At 38.3% G+C, this 14,445-nt stretch overlaps 1 protein-coding gene across 6 annotated transcripts; it reads right to left on the bottom strand.

The window, feature by feature from the left end:
* Positions 1–1,513: 1,513 nt before the first annotated feature.
* Positions 1,514–13,633, bottom strand: LOC147224381 (von Willebrand factor A domain-containing protein 5A-like). 6 transcript variants are annotated; one of them, XR_015107454.1, is made up of 21 exons: positions 13,568–13,633; positions 13,336–13,407; positions 10,885–11,087; positions 10,588–10,810; positions 9,655–9,830; positions 9,466–9,580; positions 9,211–9,386; positions 9,036–9,124; positions 8,678–8,822; positions 8,344–8,423; positions 8,137–8,251; positions 7,403–7,561; positions 6,717–6,829; positions 6,283–6,497; positions 5,013–5,054; positions 4,739–4,789; positions 3,323–3,367; positions 2,555–2,608; positions 2,261–2,412; positions 1,895–2,018; positions 1,514–1,775 (listed from the first exon to the last, which is right to left on the bottom strand). XR_015107454.1 is itself a non-coding variant. In XM_086164479.1 (20 exons), exons 2-20 carry the CDS (start codon positions 13,388–13,390, stop codon positions 1,696–1,698), a joined length of 2,361 nt encoding a protein of 786 aa, XP_086020605.1. In that variant the 5' UTR covers positions 13,391–13,407; positions 13,568–13,633; the 3' UTR covers positions 1,514–1,695. The 6 variants fall into 6 exon arrangements, 4 of the variants coding, with proteins under 4 accessions (XP_086020605.1, XP_086020606.1, XP_086020607.1 ...); XR_015107455.1 differs by having other exon boundaries at positions 2,261–2,409; XM_086164479.1 differs by lacking the exon at positions 4,739–4,789.
* Positions 13,634–14,445: the final 812 nt, after the last annotated feature.

Genomic DNA, 14,445 nt, shown 5'->3' with positions numbered 1-14,445 from the left:
AATCCAAAAACCAAAAAACATACAGTTTTATGACTGATATTCCTTTAGATCCACTGATTTAAATACATATTGTATTCCCTTTGCCTTTTTTCAGTTCTTATTTTATTATTATTATAATTAATTTTATTATTTTAATATATAATATTTTTTCCCCTTATTTCTAAAGTTAAACATTTCTCACAGGCCTTTAATCTTGTTTACTCTTACAGTTAATCGATTGCATACAAAATGTTTCCTCATGCCTGTTAATGTTATTGACACAATAAAAAGGAAAAAAAGGAAAAAAAAAAGAAACTGGACTTTCTGATCTAAATCAAAATATTTCAGAATTAAAAAAAACATTAATTCATACATTAATTAATCCAATCACCCCAACAACCCCAAGTTAAAACTTATTACATAGTGTTGAGAGGGTCTCTGTAATAAAACATTTAGTTGGATTTGTCCCTTGTCATTTCTGTAAAATTTCCTTCGGGATAAATAAAGTTGTTCTTATTCTTATTCTTATTCTTAAAATTCTTTCTTAGTTCTGCTCAATAAATGCAAATAAGCAGAGTGATCTTTTTGTGCAAATGAATTATTAAGTCATTTCCTAAAATATTATAAATTAAAAGCTAAATTCATAGATTCTTTCTCTCAATAATTCATCCCTGTAGACTTTTTCCTTGAAAGAATAAAAAAAAATCTACTTAAACTATTACAGAAAAAAAAAAATCTCTAACAGGTTGCTTTTGTGCAAAACACTCAATCATTTTCAACAACGAATCGCGCCCACACCTGGAAAAACATACAGAAAACTGGATGAACCTGCTAGACTTGTTAAATTTCTCAAGTAATGTGAGTGGTTGTTTGTCCTTGAGATATATTGATCAATACAATGCACACCCAAGAGGAAGGGTGGGAAAGTGACCTCCATATCTTAGAATACTACCACCCATCACTGTTGCCAAAATTATACAATCTATTTTTATAATACCGATGTATGCTTTATTAATCCCTAATAGGATTCTCTGCAATCAACCCATATTGGATGAACCATGAGCAGTTGGCTGCCATCCACCAGCACAGCAGTTAGGGGTTCAATTTCTTGCTCAACAACAACTTCTTGCTCAACTCTAAAAATGTAGTGCATGGATTGAGGGCTACTCTTACTCAAAATGTATGTAAAATCTAATCACATAACAGCAAAGAGAGTACTGAAATCAAATCAGAGCCTCAAAATCACATGCTGAAAGGTTTATTTTTGCAGCTCTGTTCAAGTTAAATAATTGTATTAGATGTCAGTCCGGCCTGTATATTTCCTGGAGAAATCATCATCTGGCACAGTCACTGTACCCAGTGTTTCTTTCCATGACACAGTTGCAGAGGGTTGTATGCAAATGCTTTCCATGAAATGTTCTTTGTGATACATTGGCACAAATACTGCCTTCTAATTTTGTGTTACCTTGGTCCGGTCCTTAATCACCTTGTTTTTGTGTTTTTAGTTTAAAAGAAGGAAAAAAAAAAAAATTCATTTTTCTTTATTAGCTTTATTTTCAGGGGGTGGGGGGTGCAAACACAAGGAAACAAAACAGATGTTGGGGGAGGATTTAAATGTTGAAGGGTTGAATATGCAAGTTATTGTGCAACATCAATACACCAATTCCCTCAGGAGAGGGTAAATCTTTCTCCATACCCTCCATCTCATGGAAAACCTCAGAGTCCCAGAATGTTTTTTTCAACATTGCAGCCAAGCAGTGCATTTGCAGTTGCTACACAGTCTGGCAGGAGTGGATCTTTAAACACACACACACACACACACACACACAAACAATCAACAAAGTGAATGTAAACAACAGAGCATGTCAAGCACCACAAATCGCATGTATTCAGTTGCGACAATTACTATTCTTACCATTCTGTTCACGGAGCCATGACAGAGACTTCTTGGCCAGAAGCCTCCACTCATCCTGAGAATCCGGCTTGAACCCGTAAAGCCAAACCAGAGCCAGAATGGTGGCCCACACATTTTTGTTCATCTAAATAAGAAAAAGGAAAAAGAAAAAACATTATATACAATCATTAACTATTTATCCAAAAACACTTCTACATCTGATTTTGCACCAAGCGGTTAATAAAAGAGCAACAGTTCTTTTACTTCTTTGAAATAATGTGCTGCGACTATGTTATTGGCTATTTTAATATGCGCCATCATGAACGGTTTAAGGGTCCAGTTGTTAATTTAGTCGTTGTTAATTAATCCATGTATTTAATGTCCCACCAGTGCAGGCTTTGGCTTCTCCAACTCCTCAATAGTTCTTTCCAGAGCAGCAGCCAGAGCCAGGTCCAGCTCCCAGTAGCCAGATGCTTTCTGGAGGGACACCAACTGTATCAAAGGGTCTTTGGGTGGCGGAGCAGTTGAGTTGAATCCTGCTAAGGGTCCAAATTAAAAGATTGAAAATGTATATATGATAGACATCAATAAAACACACTTCTCCAAAAGTAATAAATAAACTTTGATCGACAAGTACAACTTATCTGTTATCCGCTGTATATTCATCTCTGTTTTACGTACCAGTGTTCATTTGGTTTGAAGGAGCAAACGAACGCATTTTACGGGCCTTGGACGCTTGGATATAAGAAAAGATCACATGAGAATTAGTGACGAAAAATATGTATGAATAAATTTTTTTCAGGATTATTACAATGATGTGGATGATGTTCTTTCATCTGGACAGTGGAGTCAGGTCTAAATCAACACTGTCAAAAGTCAGCTCACTTGCAATGATCTCCTCTGGTGTCCAGAGCCAACTCTACCAGTTGTTTCCCCAGCCCTGGCATGCAAAGTTATGAATGTCTAAAATCTCAGTTAACGCATTGATTTCTTCAATGTATATAATCAATAGTCCTTGAGTTAAAATAAAACAATCAGTATCAATATATGTAAACTTTGATAGGCACCTGGTAATATCTGTAGGTTATGCTGCACTGCAGAACAGGATTTCTATGGATGAGGGTTTTTTTTTAAACCATTTCTGTCCTTTTTTAATTCTTTAACCTTTCTTTAGGTTCTCATGGAGTCACTCTTTCTCAGAGCCACTCAGATAAAAGCAACACTTTTACCTCCAGCCATTGGGCAGCTCCTCTGGATGGTATTCATAAACTACTACCAGTATTTATCTTTTCAAATAGAATATTACATATTATTCTTTCATTATAGAGTAAAATGCATTTCCATATTTGTTGCCATATAGTAAGACTTTTAGACCGTTCATGTTGTTTTTCTTAGGTTTTAAAATTAATTACCCAGCTATATATTCAATTCCCTGTTGTGTTGACTTACAAAGCGACACTACACGAGGCCCAGCCATGCCAAGCGCCACAGGTCCTACAATATAAGAAGATGACATGAGAATTAGTGAGGAAAAATATGTATGAATAAATTGTTTTCAGGAATAGTATACTGGTAAAGAAGGTGATCTTTGTCCTCAACAATGGAGTTAGGTCTAAATCATCACAATCCTAAGTCAACAGACTTGCAGGGATCCCCCTCTGGTGTCCAGAACCGATTCCACTATTACACTAATTGCAATAATGTAGATGGTGTTCTTTCAATCTTATGGTGTTCTCTCAATCTTTAAAAGTGGAGTCAGGTCCAAATCATCACTATCAAAAGTCAACTGACTTGCAATGATCTCCTCTGGTGTCCAGAGCCAGTTGTTTCCCTAGTCCTTACATGCAGCGTTCTGAATGTCTAATATCTCAGTTACCTCATTGATTTACCAATTGGTTTCTTCAATATACATAATCAATAATCCTTGAGTTAAAATAAAACAGTATCATAAAATCAGTATCACTGTATATAAGAATTGATAGACGAGTACAACTTGGTGATATCTGTAGGTTTTGCTGCCCATGGGGTTTCCACGGATGAAGGTTTTTTTAAAACCATTTCGGTCTTTTTTTTAATTTTTAACCTTTCTTTGGGTTCTCATGGAGCCACTGAAAATGTCATGTCTTTTTTAGTTACGAGACTTCATTAATAAAGCAGGCCGACCCTTAACACAACCAATAAATGCTTGGTTATAAAAGCAGACCACACAAGAATTAGTGTGGGGAAATATGTATGAATAAGTTGATTTAAACACTAGAGGTTTAAAAATCATCAAGAAAGGCTTAGCCAGAGCCCTTATACTTTTGTTTAAGTCAGCCTCTCTACTTCCCAAACATTACTGACTTCCAGTCCACTTCAGGATCCATTTTAAAGGCCCAGCCCTGGCATACAAAGTTCTAAATGTCTAAAATATCACCTAGCTCACGGACTTCTTCAGTGTACATAATAAATAATTGTTGAGTTAAAATAAAACACTCTGATGGGCAAGTACAACTTAGTATTATCTTTGGGTCATGCTGCTCTGCAAAATAGGGTTTCTATGGATGAAGGTTTTTTTTCAAACCATTGCTGTCCTGCTCTACTTTTAACCCTTTCTTTGGGCTCTCATGGAGGCACTCGTTCTTTGAGCCACTCAGATAAAATCAACACTTTTATCTGCAGCCACTGGACAGCTCCTCTGGATGCTATTCATAAACTGTTACACACAAAGGCACACTGACAAATGGCAACAACAACCATGTTCTCTGACATCAGCACAGGTCTCGCCAAAAAAAGTACAAACAACATTTTCAGACAGTTCCTGCTGTTTGTTTCATGTATTAAAATGAAAGACACAGCTGTGCATTCAATTGCGTTTTTACTTACAAGTCATTTGTTTTGAAAAACCAGGCGCCTTATTCATGTAGAGTTTCTTTGCTTCATTATAAAAGAAGAAGTAGTAGGGGAAAATATGTATGAATTAGTTGTTGTCAGGATCATTAAAATGATGTGGAGGGTGTTCTCTCACCTTAACAGTGGAGTCAGGTCTAAATCATCACTATCATAAGTCAACATGTTTCATGTTTTAAAATGAAAGACACAGCTGTATATTCATATCTGATTTGTGTACCTCTGACTCACATACTTTTGACCCACGTACCTCTGACCATTCGACCGGCAGGAAAAGAGCTGCGGCAATATTCTTGGATGTAAAAGATCACATGAGAATTAGTGAGGAAAATATGTATGAATAAATTGTTTTCAGGATTATTACAATGATGTGGATGGTGTTCTTTCATCTTGACAGTGGAGTTAGGTCTAAATCAACGCTATCATAAGTCAGCTGACTTGAAATGACTTCCAACTCTATCAGTTGTTTCCCCAGCCCTGGCATGCAAAGTTATGAATGTCTAAAATCTCAGTTAACTCATTGATTTCTTCAATAAATACAGGACTGTCTCAGAAAATTAGAATATTGTGATAAAGTTCTTTATCTTCTGTAATGCAATTACAAAAACAAAAATGTCATACATTCTGGATTCATTAATCAACTAAAATACTGCAAGCCTATTATTATTTTAATACTGCTGATTATGGCTCCTGTTTTCGGAAATTCAAAAATCCTATCTCAAAATATCAGAATATCATGAAAAAGTAATTTTTGTTTTTTTAATTGCATTACAAAAGATAAAGAACTTTATCACAGTATTCTAATTTTTTGAGACAGTCCTGTATAATCAATAGTCCTTGAGTTAAATGAAAACAATCAGTACCATTATATATAAACTTTGATAGACAACCTGGTGATATCTGTATTTTATGCTGCCCTGCAGAACAGGATTTCTATGGATGAAGGGTTTTTTAAATCATCATTTTTAAAAGTCAACTAACTTGTTTTGATCTCCTTGGTACTGTTGATCGACGGGGTAAACATTGTGTTATTTGTGGGTCATGCTGCCCTGCAGAAGAGGGATTCTTTGGACGAAGGGGTTTTTAAAACTATTTCTGTCCTGTTTTACATTTTAAGTTCTCATGGAGGCATTTGTTTTTCGAGCCACTCAGATAAAAACACCACACATTTATCTGCAGCCATTGGGCAGCTTCTCTGGATGCCGTTTATAAACTGCTATTTACCTTTTGAAATAAAATATTATATTTTTAATCAGAATAAAATGTAAAATGTAATGAAAAATGTAAAAATGTGATTAGACCACAGCGATACGTCCCTTTGAAAAATGCGAGACACTCAGAGGCAGTATGAAAATAAAAATAAACAGAAAATGTAATAATACGGTTTGCCTCAAATTATATGCATTAATCACAGGAGTAAATAATTTTTATAAACGATTGCTGATCTTCAACAACATTCCTTTCTACAAAGTCAATCACAGACAGCTGACTAAGATAATTTGCATTTCTGAAACACTCACTGGCTACTGGAAGATTTCTGCGGACTGGTGGTCCTTGAATTGCCTCACTGTTGCTTTGATTGACAGCAATGAAGGCGGTGAAGGAGCTGCTCACACCCGACTGGACACTGAGTTCAACCACCTGTGATTTCACGTCACTATCTTGCTCTCCTGTCTGAGTTCTCATCTCCAGGGAGCGAATCAGAGCCTGAGAGCCCAACCGGTGAACCACTAATCTGTAGAAAAGCAACACACAGTTTTAACAATGCTGTCCCAACAGTGTGTGTGTGTGTGTGTGTGTGTGTGTGTGTGTGTGTGTGTGTGTGTGTGTGTGTGTGTGTGTGTGTGTGTGTGTGTGTGTGTGTGAAGTAGAAAATGGAGCCTTCATGTTTCAGCACATTAGTATTACAGTATTTCTATTCACCTTCACACCCAACATACAAATCAAAAGTTACCCCTTGTCCTCCACGGGCTGTAGATTGAAGCGAAGCTCAGTCTGGGTTGGACGACCTGCCAGGGTGTACTTCACTGTTACACAACCTTCTGCTTCCTCTGAACTCTGGGACTTCTATAGATTGTGATCAAGTAATTTCATAAAGAGACAGGGACAGATGAGTTCCGTAAGATATCTTTTTAAAGTACAACCAACTTGGGAAACTTCAGGGAAAACTGCCAGAGAAACTCTGAAACAACCAATTTCATACATGTACAGGCCTCTCAGAAAATTAGAATATTTCGATTGAAGTTCTTTATCTTCTGTGATGCAATTGCAAAAACAAAAGTGTCATACATTCTGGATTCATTACAAATCTACTGAAATATTGCAAGCCTTAAATTATTTTAATATTGCTGATTGTGGCTTACATATTAAGAAATCTCAAAAATCCTATCTCAAAATATAAGAATATCATGAAGAAGTTTTTCTTTTAATTGCATTACAGAAGATAAAGAACTTTATCACAATATTTTAATTTTCTGAGACAGTCCTGTACAACGTTTGTTAAGATACTCTGCGTTATGAAGCTGATTGAACTAAAACAGAAATAAAACAGGTAAGATGAATGAATGTCAAGATCATGAAACAGACACAATATATACACATACATCTGAGAAGTACAGTATGAAATGATGTCACTCCTACCTGTCCACAGAGTTGGGCATAAATCATGGATCTCTGACCCTGGAAAATTGCTAAGATATTTGGGGACATAGTCTTGACAGACAGCCCCTCTGGCAAATCCCATGAGACTGAAATGTCCATCGCAGCTGGCTGAAGAGCGAATTCAAGTGACTGCATGACCTGAAGAGTTAAAAAACATCAAGTCAAACTTTGGCACTGATTGACAAAGATTTACTTAAAAAGCACACGTCTATAGAATCCACTGACATTTACTGTGAAGGAAATTTTTCTCCATGCCAGGAAAAAATAATTAAGTCTGACACATATTTTCGCAGATTTCAATTCTTGATATATTATAATATTATAATATTTAGTGAAAACACTAAATATTCAACAAGCAGCAACTTACTGAATCAAAACAGCCAAAGTGAAGCTGATAATATATATTTCTGCTAACCTGCAAAGATTCTGCACTAACAGAGACCATTAAAATTCATAGGATGAAAAGTGCAAAATTATTTTAATCCTTTTTATCATCAAAATAACACCCTGTTCATTCATTTTATCAGCTCTGATAGAAACATATGTTCTTGATTATGTGTAGAAGTTGCACAGTCATCTCATGGTAATCAGAAATAAAAATTCTACCAGATGTTCATGCAGGCCCTTGTCCTTCTGAACCTTCACACTAAAATACAGACTCATTCTAGTATCACATAATTTAAAAAAATGGATTTTGATAAACATTTGAATACTTTGGGTTGCATTCTGTCTGTTCCCGTGATGAACTGAGCATGGCCTCCTCCTTCCTTTGCCAATCCACTGATGAGAGCAGAGCTGGCCCCTTCCCCAATCCCAAAGGAGAAACACCTGGAACACAGACGTTTTACTTTTAAAATACATAGCAGACTAGAATATTTAGGAATGGGGTAGATGTTGTAATTTTTTTTTTTTTGCTTCACCTATGAGACCCGGAATGCCTCTTCACCAAATTCAAAACCTCTTTGGTGTTTCCCACTTCGCCGTCTGTGAAGACAAAGAGCTGAGGAGGAGAATATGTGTCACTGCTATGTAACACCACGCCCGTCACTGTCAAAATCTTTTCCAGGGAACTGGACTTGAATTCCTTCTTCACCCACTCTATAACATGTGGTCTAATATGTGGTCAATGTGATCTTGAAAAAAGCTGTCAGGGTTTATTTGTCTAGGCAGCTGATGACTTGGAATGGTATTTAGTGAGGTAAAAGACACTTGTGCTTGTGAAAAGTAGTGTGTTTGCATATGGGTGCGGTTCACCTGTCTTGGTTGATTCACAATACAAGGCTGGCTGTAAATGTGCAACAGGGGCCTCAGAATCTCCGTTCCACCAAGATTAGCAGTCAGTTTCTCAACTTTAGTCAACGCCTCTTCCATTGTCTCCTGGCTGTACTTCACACTTTTACTGTAATCCCAAAAAAAGTATTCATACACCATTTCATACACCAAGGGAAATAGGGGCACAGGAAATATTCCAGGTGACACAGTTAAATCACATTTAAATTCAAAAATTAAAAACTACATTTAAAGATTCACCACACCCACAGGGCATTGCTTGACCTCTTGCCCTATGAACAAAGACAGGAATACATCTGGAGTGAATAAATGAGGGGCTTACGAAAAAATGTGTTCAAAATGTGATCCAAAACTATAGATGTTGAAGTAGCACCCCATCGGTAAACTCTTCAGCAGGAGCAGTAGAGTATTCTGGGAAGAGGAGAGATGTTACAGTGAAAGCGACAGGGAGGGATACAATCAAGGATTTAATCATGGGATTGAATCGTGCCAAATACCCTGGCACTGCAAATTCGTGTTTGTTCGCTATTGCTGTGGTGAGTAGGTGAATCCATGCTTCCAGAACAATCCATTAAAAACACAAACTCTCCACATGAGGTTACAGATGACATCACATCCTGGGGAAACTCTGGGTACAGAGTCAACATCACTGCTGGATCACCCATCAGAGTGCCTGACGCAAAGTTGACAAAAATTACCATTTAATTCAATCATTTTAGTGCTGTTCATGGAGTGACATTATCTGCACGAACCAGGTTTGGCAGATGTCTGTCCTGCCTCCACCACAGCTGTTGGCTTGTGGGCATCTTTGTAATAAATCAGCAGCTCAACATCTCTGTCAAACTTGTGTCCTGCAGCCAGTTTGACCTGCAGGTCACACAACAAACTCATCAGCATACATTTCATATTATAATGAGGAAGACTGACACAATCTGACATACAGTGGCCTGTGTTTGCTCCGTGTTGAGGTACTGCACGGGGTCCAGGGAACAGTCGGACTCTATTTTAGAGACCGGACGAGGACAGGACACCCGGGCGGTGAACGAAAGGCTGTAAGGCACCAGAGAGGCTGGAACAGAGGTGATCTGGATGCTCTCATTTGCACTACCTGTGGATACTATGATAAAAGAGCAATATCAAAATTATAATTCATTATGTATGCGTCTTATCCTGCAAACAAGGCTGTGGGCCTGCTTAAGCCGGTTCCTGCTGCTGTTGGGTCAGATGTTGGGTACCTCGTGGACCATTACCACTCAATCACAGCAGCAAATATATAGAAATCATTTAATCTCTCATTCACAAAGAAGACAATTCAGTGCTTTCCTTGATGTTCTGCATGTTTTAAATCTGTTGGAGATAGACGGAGAACCTGAAGGGAACATAAAACAGGTACAGATTGTGCACATACAGGTATATTCTATCAAAAAGACTCTAGTCTTGTAAAGATATAAAATTTGTATTTTTGTGACAGTGTGTGGTTGTACTATACACTACTGCTTTTCTGCAGCCAGTCCGAACAGAATCAAACCTCTGTCTTTTCCTTGTATTTTTCTAATAGTCAGTAGTTGTATACTACTTTTCTCAGCAGTCTCTCTGAACAGAACCAAACTTCTGTCTTTTTCTTACAGGTGGACCATTAGTAAATCAAAAATATAATAATAACAGACATGTTGACTATGTTCAACTGCATCTGAATCTTAACTTGGTTCTGAATCAAAATTAACAGGATTAGCTTGAGGAAATTATCACAAAGGGGTCATTTCATATTTTATTTTACATTAATTACCGTTTTTAGGCATGTTATTAACTGTGATACATTTCATATGGACTAATATGCACTATGCACTGACCTCAAAAGCAGTAGGTTTTCTTACCCCGAGGTTGGTAGCGAGGGTTGAGCACAGCAGGCAAACAAAACCTCAGCCCGCCATCCGCCTGCAGAGCCAGCTCAGTAACATACTCCAGCCTAATGGAGGCGCTCTCTTGTGGAGGCAGACTGCCGACACTAAGAGTGAATATATCTGGGCTCTGGTCGCTCTCCTCCAACAGGAAAGCCTGCTGCCCGGAGCTCAATGCATCGTCGTACTCCTCACGAGCCTGCGATAGGGAGTATGTGCCGTTAACATACTGAAGTTTTGCCTCCATCCTTGTGTCTTTGCTGTCCCACTTACCTTTTCCTTCTCCTTCACCTCTGCTATGATCTCAGTTGGTCCAATCTTTGCGCTGAAATGACAGACAGCTGCATCGCCAGGTATGGGAAAGACAAAGACTGCCTCTATCTGGTTGTCTTCCTTGTTCTCATAGAGCAGAGTGGAGACAACCGTGGCCACATGGTCCTTCACTTCCACTTCCACATCAATGTTCTTCAGAGGAACTTCAGAGAAAGGGGAGAAGCCCAATGACCATCGATAATGCAAATATCATAAAAATGTCTGTTTGTTTTTCTACAAATGCTTTAATTGTAGCAAGCTGTGAGTTTCGCTGTTAAGCAATGACAAGTCGGTAGTATACTCTGTGAACCGCTCATGATGGACACAGGAAAAAGGTCAACGGCCGAATCCGATCTAACTGGCCAAAACTTCGAAATTAGAATATCATGAAAAGTTGTCTATGGAGGTCCCAAGTCATCCAGGACATGTTCAATACTACTTATACTGTTCCAGGAGGCTTGTGAGGCATCTTGAATGGGAGGTGAAATCTTCAAGGGAAGAAAATCAAGTCCAGCTGCCCCAACAAGATGATATTTACAGGAAATAATCATGACAAGGTTCAATATTGTAGCAGCCCTGCGGTGCTGTTTGTTTGGAGTCATGTAATTTCCTACTGGCTGTGAATGGGTTTTGGGATGAGAGAGAGAGCGAAGGGGCGGGGTGTGGAAAAGAGAGAGCGCTAGAGGCGCAAGTTAAGTTGCTTAACCCTCATATAATGTTAAGGGTCAATGTGACCCATTGAGTCAATGGGTGAAATGGGTCAAATTGACCCTTAACATAATATGAGGGTTAAGTTGTTCAAGTCACAATAATGTTTGTTAACCAGCAACTTGTCATCGTTGGGCACATCTGTTTTGATATTTGATATGCAATATTTTTTGTCACTTATTTCAGAGTGAAATCCATACAGCAAATCAATTCATTACGCATAGAGTGAAATATTTAAAACCTTTCTTTTTTTAAATTTTGATGATTATATGGCTTTCAGATAAAAATAACCGAAAATTCAATGTTCCAGAAAAAGACTGCTGACTTGACAGATGTCCTGAAGATAGTCATTGATGCCCTATACAAAGAGGATAAGCCACAAAAAGTAATTGCTAAAGAAACTGGTTGGTCACAGAGTGCCGCATCTAAGCATATTCACAGAAAGTTGAATAGAAGGAAAAGGTCTGGTGGGAAAAGGTGCACCAGCGAAAAGGATAACCGCGGCCTCGAGAGGATCGTCAAACAGAATCCATTCAAGAATTCACGGGAGCTTCACAAGGAATGGACTGAGGCTGGAGTCAGTGCATCAAGCACCACCATGCACAGAAAAATCCTATACAAATGTAGTTTTCCTCATGTCAAACCACTCCAGAGAAGGAATTTCCCTGTGAGGGATTAATAAAGTAATAATTCTATATATATACATAGATAGATAATAACAATAATTTATCCTTTATTAATCCCCATGGGGAAATTCATTGCAATTAATCCATCATGGACGATCCATGAGCAGAAAGCTGCGGTTAACCAGCACCAGGGGAGGGCGCCACACCGCCAACAACAGATCAATAGATAGATGATACACACCTTATTAATAGAACATTAGAGTATTGTCAAAATGTGGAAAATGGAAATGATCTCTGAGGGGGTTTATTTCACTTATTACAGTCAATTTTAGGTTTTTCGTTGTTTTTTGAAGGGTTTTCAGTGTTGGGTTTGTCTGCGCCGGGTGGTGCTTGATGCACAGACTCCAGCCTCTGTCCATTCCTTTTGAATCACCCCCAAATTCTTGAAAAGATTTTGCAAATTCGAGGCTGAATTATCCCTTTTGCTGTTGCACCTTCCTTCCTCTCAGCTTTCTTTGAATACGCTTGGACACAGCACTATTTGAAAAGCAGCTTCTTTGGCAAGGACTTTCTGTGTCACTGAAGGTCTTCTGAACATTTGCCAAGCCAGTCTTTTTCTGAGTCACCAAATTTTAGTTTAAGCAATAATCATCAAAATACCAAGAAATAAAGGCTTGATATATTTCATTCTGTGTGTCTATATAATTCATAGGTTTGGCTGATAAAAAATATTGAAATTTTCATGATATTCTAGTTTTTGGGGCATGCCATGTAATTTGCACCGTAATTTCTTGCCTCATTTTTTAACATCTGTACATATGTATAAAAAAGGATGTACATATTTATTGTCTTTTTATACTATGCTCAATAAAAATGAAAAAAAAAAAAAAGCTTACGTCACCCTTTGGCCAATCACAGGACGCCGCAACTCTTGTTACTTGACACACATGTATTTTTATTTATTTATTTATTTATTTATTTATCTAGTTAGTTAGTTAGTTAGTTAGTTGGTTGGTTAGTTAGTTAGTTTCGTTCTTCACTAAAACACAAATTTACAGTTTTTATTCCAGCTCAGTACCTGGCTGCCTCATCGCACTGATAAGACCACAGCAGTTCATCGTCCAACGCCACATAGTTTTGTTGTGTTTAGCTGAAAAGATACGGGGAAAGAGAAAGTTAAAATGTGATGTTTAATGCCGCAGCAACACCTCCCGTGTTAGGTAACCGCTAGTGTGATAGATATTAATAAGGAATCAGTAGTTTGTATGTATTTTTAATATTTGTTGAAGAGGAAGTACACAAGTACTTACCGTAAGTAGAGAGTCACCGGAGAAATGACGGGAGTGAGGCGGAGTGATCTATATCTTTGGAGGAAATGCTCCCACTTACCGGTTTGATAGCAACTGCGTCACGTCTGCGACTTGCTACAATTTATTTTTTTTCATATCGGTCGCTTTAGATGAATTATCTTATGATTTCTCCGCACTTTTTTTTCAAGAGTGGTAAAATGCTAATGGGGCTATTTTGTCTCCAAAAAAACAAAACAAAACAACAATGTTCTTTTTCATGATTGGACTTTTTTTTTTTTTTTTTTTTTTATTTGTGTGTGTGTGTGTGTGTGTGTGTGTGTGGGGGGGGGGGGGGGGGGAGTTGGACTTCACAGGGAAATGCTGCCTCAAGGCTGCACTGGCCCATGTCTCCCCAAGCCTGCCTTGTCAGCATTTGTGAACAGTAGTATGGTTTCATGCCTAGAAAGAGTACTAAAGATGCAGTATTTGGGTTGAGAATGCTAATAGAGAAGTACAGAGAAGGCCAGAGGGAGCTGCATTGTGTTTTTGTGGGCAGCATATGACAGAGTGCCAAGAGAGGAACTCTGGTATTGTATGAGGAACTCTGGAGTGGCAGAGAAGTATGTTAAACTGGTGCAGGACATGTATGCTAGCTGTGAGACACTGGTGCACACCGCACCAGTGTCTCACAGCTAGCATACATGTCCTGTAGGGGTAACAGAGAAGTTCAAGGTGGAGGTGGGACTCCATCAGGGATCAGCTCTGAGCCCCTTCTTGTTCACAATTGTGATGGACAGGCTAACAGATGAGGTTAGACAGGAATCTCGCTTTGCATTTTCTTTCAGTGATGTGTGGCCTGGACGCAGCTGCTCGGCAATGGAAACCCACTCTATGAAGCT

This window comes from Fistularia commersonii, chromosome 18, assembly GCF_037954325.1.
Source record: "Fistularia commersonii isolate RoL2024-O1a breed Wild chromosome 18, RoL_Fcom_v1.0, whole genome shotgun sequence".
NCBI classification, from domain to species: Eukaryota; Metazoa; Chordata; class Actinopteri; order Syngnathiformes; family Fistulariidae; genus Fistularia; species Fistularia commersonii.
This window is presented reverse-complemented; position numbering and strand designations above follow the sequence as displayed.